This window comes from Rhodamnia argentea, chromosome 2 (genome assembly GCF_020921035.1).
Source record: "Rhodamnia argentea isolate NSW1041297 chromosome 2, ASM2092103v1, whole genome shotgun sequence".
NCBI lineage: Eukaryota > Viridiplantae > Streptophyta > Magnoliopsida > Myrtales > Myrtaceae > Rhodamnia > Rhodamnia argentea.
This window is the reverse complement of record NC_063151.1, coordinates 8,295,681-8,305,990: the sequence shown is the minus strand read 5'-3', so window position 1 is coordinate 8,305,990 and position 10,310 is coordinate 8,295,681. Positions and strand designations below refer to the sequence as shown.

At 37.2% G+C, this 10,310-nt stretch overlaps 1 protein-coding gene across 1 annotated transcript; it reads left to right on the top strand.

Annotated features, from left to right (window-relative positions):
- Positions 1-5,058: 5,058 nt before the first annotated feature.
- LOC115738544 lies at positions 5,059-10,310 on the top strand. Its single transcript, XM_030671162.2, has 7 exons — positions 5,059-5,471; positions 5,876-6,018; positions 6,851-7,122; positions 7,419-7,573; positions 8,150-8,412; positions 8,859-8,921; positions 9,753-10,310. Exons 1-7 carry the CDS (start codon positions 5,144-5,146, stop codon positions 10,020-10,022), a joined length of 1,494 nt encoding a protein of 497 aa, XP_030527022.2. The 5' UTR covers positions 5,059-5,143; the 3' UTR covers positions 10,023-10,310.

Sequence of the window (10,310 nt, the reverse complement as noted above, 5' to 3'; positions counted from 1 at the left end):
GAGGAGTCTACCCTTGATTTTGGCCGGAGTTACTTACATATATATTGGATGGTTATTATTATTTTTTTCGCTCCTAATTATTAATAGGACAAATTGCACAAATGCTCCTAGATTTTTAGTCCAATGTTTTGACAGAATATTTTTTTTTACTTCAATATGTAATGTCATCTTTAAATTTGAATATGACATATAAATCTAATAAATAATGTCGTCTCTTAACTCGCACGATGTGCCAAAATTTCATAATCACATTGAACGAATTTACATTGAATTAAAGTCATACATCCTTTTAAAAGGTGGTTTAACTTCATTTACAAAACCCTTTTTCTATGTCTAAAGACAAAAATAACTTTTACATGAAATACCATTTGGATGGTGGTCAACGAAATTAATTTACATTTAAAACAAGAATTAACTTAATCAATCAACTTTAAATAATTATTATGCGTAGTTTAATAATTTGAGAAGTGAATCCGATTATTTTGATACTAATTCGAGATTAATGGAAGAAATCGACTGAAGATCTCTTATATGCAAGGACTTACATTTCTCTCTTCACTACAAAATATTCGCACGATTTTTTAAAAGACTTAAAAATATTTTATGAGGAATGAAACTAAAAATTATCAGTACAATTAAATGTAGCCCTGACTTATATGTCATAAGAACTATTAGCCTCTTCATAATTCTCGTTTGTCTTTTAATAACAGAAATATTCTTGCGCTTGATTCTAAATCGAAAGTAGTTCTTCTAATGTCAGAAAGGAAATAAAATTGCTACTTTTGTTAAGTCTACCTCATTCGTAATTATTTGTTAACGAAAGTAATTATGGAGTGATGCGACTGAGATGCGATAAACAAAGCAATTATGGAGTAATATAAATAAACAAAAAAATTATTTGATTGACATTGAGGCATGATAAACATTGTTCAATGAAGATGATATTACATGGCATTATTATTTGGCGTAAATATAACTTCCCTTTTTACCGAGAAAAGTTTAAATAAATAAGGAAGTCAAATGATTTTAAGGGCACGTATGCTTAGAAAACATATTTACTTTATCTTCTAACTTTTTCCAAAAATAAATAGTAGTTCATCTAAAATTCGAAAAAAAAAAATATATACGAACACTTTAAATTTAGAAGATACAAGAAACTCTAAGCAATTGAAAATATTGAAAGTTTTATACTTCCGACATCAATTGAAAGTCAGCATTTCGTAGAACATGGTTTGATTCCCCAGAAGTCACATATTTTTCTTTTGACGAATTATTTCACGAATTAATATTAATGCGATAAGACCGTGGCAAAGTATAATTCATTGGTCAATTTGTAAGCTTCTGTTTTTAGTTTAAAAGTATAAGTTGTGCTTCAATTCTATCCATTAATTTGGGCATAAGATAGAATGATCTCGAATGACCGATCTCATCGAACTAAGCTCAATCGAGCACGGCTTGAAATTTTGGACGCATAAACTAAATATGCAAGCGTGAAATAGTAGTGGCATTTTATGATGTAATTTGTTAACAAGTGGCTCAAGGACATTAATTAATATCATTAAAAATTAAACGAACACAGTTTTGAAAATGGAACCAAAATAATACTTTTTGAACAGTCACATGCTTCGTATGAATCTTCTAATCCGCTTTGATTTTTTTTTCTTTAGAGTTTTGCTATTTATAGACTTTAAAGAAAATAAAATATAAAATTTTCTTTTTCCTAAAGAGAAAACACGATAGATCTAAAATATAAAGAAAAATTCAAATAAGAATTTGAAGTGTCATTATTTTTTTTCAAATAAGGACTTAAAGTAGCTTTATTATTTCAAAGAAGAGCATCACTACAAGATATTTTCATCATCTATAATTTTTTTTATTTTTTCCCTTCCTTTTTGTCGATGGCCACCAACAATGAGGGTTGGGTGAGCTCGGCGCCACGAGGCAAGGGCCTCGCCTAGAGGTGGCCAAGGTTCGAAATTGGCCGATTTCGATTCATGAACCGGCGTTTCCGGTTCATGACCACCCTTGAACCGGAACTAGCCCCTTAAGGGGCGGTCTTGGTTCTAAGCCGATTCCGGTTTCTATTTTTATATTTAATTTTTAATTAATAAATTATTAAATGAAAAAATAAATTATTAAATATAAATTATCATCTAATTATACATTGTAATCAAATTTTGAGGGGGAAGGGAGGGAGAAGGGGGCTTGAACTTAATGAATTATCATTAAGTGCCTACATATCTTCTTGAAGATAGAAGAATCAAAATTCTTGTAATTCTTTTACCTTTGATAATCTCAATTTACCTCATCGCCAATCATCGCTACCCATTTTGGTAGTCGCGGCGGTGGTATTTCCATCATCATCGTTGAAAAATTCGACTTATGTGTTGCGATCCATTTCTTGTTGTCGAAATTGAGCCTTTATCCAATCATCGAGACAAGCTTGAGCTTCTATCGAATTCGGATATAATCTTGAACGTCGATCATCCAAAATTAATCCTCCAGCACTAAATGCTTGTTCAACCGCAACCGTTGAACAAGGGGTTGTTAAAATCCGTTTTGTGTTGAGAGCGAAGGTTGGGAATTGAGTTGAATGCCTCTTCTACCACTTTAGAATTGAAAAATCTGTGCTTTCGGATTCATCAAACTCGAAAGAAATGGTTAAATATGTCTCTATTTCAGAAATATTACATGTTGCTCCATTTTATATTTTTTGCCTGCTTATCACCATCTTGTACCCTCTCCTAATTCTACTATTCTCCCCGCTTTATACGTCACTAGGTTAGAAAGATCCACTATCACCTAAACTATATGTACTACAAAATTCACTATACAATTCTACTATTGCATCTTTAACCGCTGCTTGTATAATTATAACATTTATTGTTTCATTCAAATGTAAACATTTATAATAGCTATTCGGATAACCACTTGAACCATCTAATTTCATATGTGAATCGAAAACAAAAGCAACCAAATAGATAAGAGGAATTTCGGTATAATAAAACAACCATTTTCCTCGCATTGCTATAATAGTCGGAGCTAATTGATCATCTTTTTCATATTCTTCATAAACACCACCAATATTAACACATTCTATTAAAAATAAATGCGTAGTAGGATAATAAATACCAGATAAACTACAAGTTGCATTGTTAAAAACTTTTAAAAAATCTTTTTTTTGTTGTTGCAAATATCCCAATCTTGTGGTAATAAATTAATTTCGGAAACATTATTTGAAATAAACGTACATAATAAATATTTATAAGCAAAAGATTGATTAAGCAACTTGTAGGTAGAATTCTAACAAATCGGAATATCTTTTGGAAATTTTTTTGGTGTTCTTCTATTTGCTTTATAAAATCTACCACATTCTTTCGTAATTTTGGGATATTTCCATAAAAAGTGAATTGCTTTCTTTATTGGGCTGAAAAAAGTATCAAGAGTTCGTAAACCATCTTGTACATATAAATTTAAAACATGACAAGCACATTTAATATGAAAAAATTATCCACCAAAAGTAGGTTTACAAATCTTTTCTAAATCGGGAATAGAAGCGGTATTTGTCATGGCATTATCAAAACCAACTGAAAATTTTTTATTAATCAAATTATATTCTTCTAAAACTTATCTAATTACTCTATAAATATTATTGGCTGTATGCCTATCATCAAAAACTCGAAATGCAATAACTCTTTTTTGAACGTTCCAATCATCGCCTATCCAATGACATGTGATACCCTTATAAAAATAAGTTTGATAAGGATCATTCCAAATGCCGTTACCTATATGCACACGTCCATTGAAATTCGTAAAAAAAAATTTCAAATATTTTTTTTCCTTTTCTATAAAGCCCAAAAATTTCTCGTTTAAGAGTATTTCTCGGAAGCGGGTTTTACTTGCGAGTACATGCGGTGTTTATAAAAAATTAAAATCAAAATTTTCACCAATATTAAACGGTAAACGATCAATGGTAGTATATTGAGCTAATGTTTGTTTATAAATTTTTTCATTGTAACGAAATAAAGGAAAAGTGTTAAGATTGGTATACCCGAAAATTTGTTGTTGGCTGGTGTCAATCCTTACTTGCCTTGCATGTTTTGACCTCAGATGCCTTTTAAATGTTCCATAGCCGCCTCCACCTATAAAACTGTATGTTGTTCCACAATATTTACATTTTACTTGATACTTGTTTTCACCTAAATGTTCATTCATGAAGTGTTTTCATATGTTGGATATATCCTCCCATTCCGGCTCCCGTGTTGTCGACGTTTCTTCAACACCGGTAGGAGGATGAAGATTTTCTTGCATTTGGACATGCTTGACGTTGGGAATAACGTTGATATTATCATTCTCGTTTACCTAATATGCAAATTCACGAGGATCATATTCATGAGGATGAGAATAATTAGATTCCCCCATCCGTATCGCGCTCTTTCCCCCGTTACGAGATCTGCTTCCACTCGCCATTTTTTTTTTTAGAGAATAGAGCGGAAAATGGACTCGAAAAATTAAGAAAATTGAGCCGGAATTGAGAGAATTGAGAGAATTTGTCAGAAAAAATGAAAGGGGGGATATTTATAGAGATTATTTAGGATAGTTTTAATAAATTAAGGGAAAAAAAAAACATCCGTCCGTTGCATTGCAACGGCCAAATTGGGCCCGTTGGCTCTTTCCCTTTTTTTTTTTTTTATGCTTAGCCATTGGGCCAAACCCAACGGCTAATTGGCGATTCGAAATCGGCAGACCCGGTCAACATGTCGGTTACGGTTGGTCAACGGGCCGGTTCCGGGCCGTGGCCACCCTTAGCCTCGCCCTACTCGGGCGAGGCCAATCATAGCTTGAGATGGGCCACCGGCAAAAAGGAAGACGGAAAAAAAAGAATAAAAAAGAAATTGAAAAGAATAAAAAAATATAAATAACAAAAAAAAAATATTTGATGCGGTTTTTCTAGAAATAGTGGGGGCAGCTCGAATCTTTATTTAAAATAAATAGCAGTTTATATTATTGTTTGAGAAAATGAAGTGCTTGGAATTTACCACTGATGCTTTTATGTAGAATATGTTTAACTGGCTCTCTCTTCTGGCCAAAGATGGAGGAAGTTGCAGCTTGCCTCGAGTTGGAAGCCTCTTGAACTGCGTTGATGCGCGCAAGCGGCGCAAGCTCTCACTCGACAGCAACATCAATGGCGAAGCAATCGAGCGCGTGGATCGCAATGCGGAAGAAGCGGTGGCCGCTGATGGTCCTGCTCCTCTTCTCTCTTTCCACCGCTCTCGTCCTGATCACCAGGTTCGCGTCCGATTCCTGCAACCCTAGCGCCGCCGTCTCCTCCAGTTCGAGCGACGCGCACTTCGCGGGGGAGGCGGTCCCGGGCGGCGCCGCCCGCGCACCTCCTCGAGGGTCGACCAGCCCGCTTGAGTTCATGAAGTCGAAGCTCGTCCTTCTCGTCTCCCACGAGCTTTCCCTTTCCGGTAGTTACTGGCAAACTGTGAATCTTCCCTGGTGTAGTTCTTATCAATCTGATTTCGGTTTGTGGAGTGTTTAAGCTGTTTCGGGTTGCTGGCGAAATGAAGTGGATTGGAATGAGTGATATTGTTTGGGATGCCGCATGGCAAATTATTGAGATTGAGCTCCAAATGAATTGATTTTTGGGCATGTTATGCCACTTTGGGCATCATTGCAGTGTAGAATCCAGTATAAGCAAACTCAATAGTGACCTTAGATTGCTTGCTAACTCAGATCCAACCAGAGTCAGTTGCAAATGAATTGTATTCCCTTGAGGCAGGCATTCCCAGCAGGCTGTAGACTTGGTTTATCACTTTTCCTGTTAAGGGTTGCATTAATCAATTGAATTTTTTCGGTTCTGTGGTGTAAGGTGGGCCGTTATTGCTCATGGAGCTGGCATTTCTGTTGAGAGGTGTGGGCTCGGAGGTTGTCTGGATTACTAACCAGAAACCAGCAGAGCCAGACGGTGTCATTTACAGCTTGGAGCATAAGATGTTAGACCATGGAGTGCAGGTAAATTTTTAGTTCCTGTTATTCCTGATTAGACTAGGATTGTGTAAAAGCATCAGAAGAATGTTTGGTATGCTTCGGTATAGGAAATTGTGACTATCGCTAGCTTCAATTTGATGAGGAGTTGGTAGCATCTTGAGAAATTTATTGCGCAATGGGATGTGATTCTCTGATTAATTTGGACTTCTACTAGTATGTGTAGTCTATCTGTAGCGTCAATTGAGGGAAAGTGATGTTTGTCTGGTTGGTTGCAACACAAAGTAGCGTTTCCAGTGGGGCTGCAAGACTGGCAATTTCTTTGACTGTTCGTCAGTGAAGACAAAATCATCAATGGACTACAAATGGATCCATGAAGTGGCTGTAAAACCCTTGATTGGGCCCGTACAAGCGATGCTTGACAGGCCACGTTCCTCATTAATCTAAATCAGATTGGTGAGCTGGAATCCATAAAAAACCTTCTTAAGGAACTCTAGCTAAGAAGCCTCTCCATTAAACAAGAAAAAGAAATTTCACTGGGAAAAGTCCTCGGTGCTTATCTACTGTGCTAACTGCTAGTCTCACCCCAAGGGGCACTGGTTTTGTTGGAAAAGTATAGATGATCCTTCTTGCATGGGCCAGGGAGGCAGAAACCTCCCCGAGAGAGAGTAGTATGGCATTTCCTCCATGAAATTGCAACAAGGCATGACATCATCACCGACATCCTACAAACCTAGCTGATATAGAGTCACACCAGAATGGCTCTTTAAGTGTATTTTGGTTTGTCTTATACAACATGTGACATGAATGAATTGCATTATTTTGCTTTGGTCTGAGTGTGTTTTGTTCATACAATTAGGTTGTCTCTGCAAAAGGACAGAAAGCAATTGATATAGCCCTTAAGGCTGATTTGGTGGTGTTAAATACTGCTGTCGCTGGGAAGTGGCTTGATGCTGTTCTTCAGGACAATGTGTCTAGTGTTCTACCAAAAATTTTGTGGTGGATTCACGAAATGAGAGGACATTATTTCAAACTGGAGTATGTCAAGCACCTACCTTATGTGGCAGGGGCAATGATTGATTCTCACACAACAGCTGAATACTGGAAGACCAGAACTCAAGAACGTCTGGGGTATTGTTCTCGCACATTAAATATGCTGTGTTTCACAATGGTCTTCTAAGTCTGTTGATGCTTTTCTCACTAGTTTCACAGTGAAGAACTGACTAGTGCTGGAGGTTTTGGCATGTTCAAATATTCTTGTTTCTCTTTTTCCCTTTGCATGCTCGGCAAGTTTATCTGCTTCTTTTCTTTGCATTTTGGATAATTTTTACATACATGCTTTGCAGTTTTCACCGACATTCATTACTAGTATGTGGAATTCTGCAATTGTATTTGCCCCATTCTCTTTCTGAAAATTATATTGGCAGGATCAAGATGCCTAAGACTTACGTTGTGCACCTTGGAAATAGTAATGAGTTAATGGAAGTAGCAGACGATAATGTGGCCAAGAGGGTTCTCCATCAGCATGTCCGCGAGTCCTTTGGAGTAAGGAATGAAGATCTACTCTTTGCCATCATCAATAGTACGCTTTCTACAGTGAATTTCTAATTTAGTCAACTGATTATGTATACTTGTGCTATTCTAAAATGATGCCCTCTTTTAACTGAGTCCTTTCCAGTGGAAGCTTTGGGTCCTTTTATTTGGCATTTTAGTGTGTAAGGTTGGATTAGATCTATGATGAGGATAATGAGCAACATGAACAAATTTTTGTTCATTGTTGACATAAGCCTCATGAGTTTTGTAGCAATGCTCTGTGTTTATGAATTTTTTGAGTGCTTCTTTGCTCCTGCATCCCCCTTTGCACTTTTCACATCCTTTACTTCTGTGGAACTGCCAATAGGTTCATCCTAGGTATCTGAAGCCCTGAAAAAAATGAAGTGTCTCTTTCCAAAGGCAGGATGCAACATAGAGTTCTTTCATTGGGAGCTCACTTCTTCATGTCTGAGACCTCTACTTGAGTTTTTCTGAATGCTATGTCGAAATCGGCTTAACTCTTTTAATTCACTCCAAGTACCATTTGTTGGTTTAACAGATAGTAGTCCACTGGTACAACTTCTGCTCCTAAACATTGCTTGTCTGTTGTCTGATGTAATTGCAGGTGTTTCCCGTGGGAAAGGGCAGGATCTATTTCTGAGGGCCTTTTATGAAAGTCTGCGATTGATTCAAGAGAAGAAATTGCAGGTGCCATCTATGCATGCGGTGATAGTTGGAAGTGATATGAATGCTCAAACAAAGTTTGAGACAGAACTTCGTAACTTTGTAGCAGAAAAGAAAATTCAGGATCGCGTACACTTTGTCAATAAGACCTTGCAAGTTGCTCCTTATCTGGCTTCAATTGATGTCCTCGTCCAAAACTCTCAGGTATATTGTTGTTCGCGTTTTACTTCATTTGCCTGAGCAGATGCGTTCATGTTCTTTAATTGGACTATTCCCATCACATCAACCTTGTGACTTCTGTGTACCTCAAGACCTATGCAATTAAAATATTTCCTAGTAATTCATAGTGGGGCTAGGCCTGTGTATAGTGATATGCAAAGATTAGATATGAAAGGGAAGGTATTGTATTACCAATATGAATGTGGGAGTGGGACTCCTGCATGCTGAGTTAAGGATCGATTGGAAGACTTATTTCACCAATTTTATTCTATGATGCACCTTAGGCTCTAACAATAAGAATGTCAGGTTTGTTTAACCTTTAGTTTTGCTCGATTCCGAACGCTGTGAGAGCCGCAGTGAGGCTGCTCATCTAGTGTCGGACAATCGGTAGATCTGACTTACTTGAACCTTGTACTTTTATTCATGTGTAGGCGCGGGGAGAGTGCTTTGGGAGAATAACTATTGAAGCTATGGCCTTCCAACTCCCTGTACTGGTAAACCCTATTTAGTTATGGCTTTTTCCTCTATCACTGTTTTGTGCATTTCATATTTCTTCTTCATCATCAGCAATTTGTCAAACTCATGGCTTTGACTAGATGCTTCCATAGTAGGGGTATTTGTTGCATCCTTTGAGGGTTGTCTCTGGGGATGACGTTACCTTTGGCACTGCATAATAACTGTCTTCATGACAACTGTAATGAATGTTTAGAAAGCGTTCGGTTCAACTTTTTTTTATTTTGCTTTGTCCTAAAGTTGACGTGTTTTCACATGAGGACCCACCAAAACAATAATCATGTTTTAGTATGCAAACAAACAAAGGACCATTTTGGGGTGACTTTAATTGCTTCTATATTTTAAAAGACTTTGGGTATTTCATGTGAAAACATGTCAACTTTTTAAGGTTAACACCATAAGTAGAAGGACAACCCATTTTGATACATTATGTTCTTGCTCCCATTGCACATTCCATTTTTTTCCATTTTGGAGAAATTGGTAGAATTCCTCATGTTGTTTTTTTGGCTTCTCAATGATGATGTTTTGTGAAAATCTTCTTTCTTACCGATTGCGTTCTTTATCCATCATTGATACTAGAATGTCTAAAGACTACTGCATGGAGTTCCCTCTCTCTTAATTGTGATGGCAGTTGTGGGACCATTCAACGCGCTTTGTGAAGTTTTTGTGCTGCTGATTTGTTTTTAACTGTGTGCGCTTGATCTTTGAATTGTTTGCTTGCTTGTTCTTCTACATGAGGATACTATCTCTATTTGTCGGATTCTTTCTAATTTCCAACAGAAGAACGTTTGTTTTAACTTGTTTTAATTTAGGGGACGGCTGCTGGAGGAACCACAGAAATTGTGGTAGATGGGTCGACAGGTTGGTTGCATCCTGCTGGGAAAGAAGGCGTGATGCCTCTGGCAGAAAATATCATCAAATTGGCAACCCAAAAAGAGACGAGGCTGACATTGGGAAAGAAGGGATACGAGAGGGTGAAAGAGCAGTTCCTGGAACACCACATGGCGCAGAGAATCGCTTTGGTTCTGGAAGAAGTGTTGCAGAATGCAAGAAGGCAGAAGCAAGGACAGAAACAATCGTGATTATCCATGTATGGTGATAAACGAAAAGACCGTGATTACTCATGCCTGGTGATCATGGTAAATCCTTGGCAGACAGCATCAGAAACGACGACATCCTCAAGCTCAAAATTATGCTGAAATGGCATGCTCCTGGAAGCTCCTGTTTATGGCGAGACCTGTACATAAAAAGCAAGTTATGAGACCGGTCCCGGTCTCAATTCTTTCCTCAGTTGATGGGGTTACAATAGCGTAGCATATTCGTTTAACTATATGTTACGGTAGGAAATATCTGATTGTAGTTTCTCGATC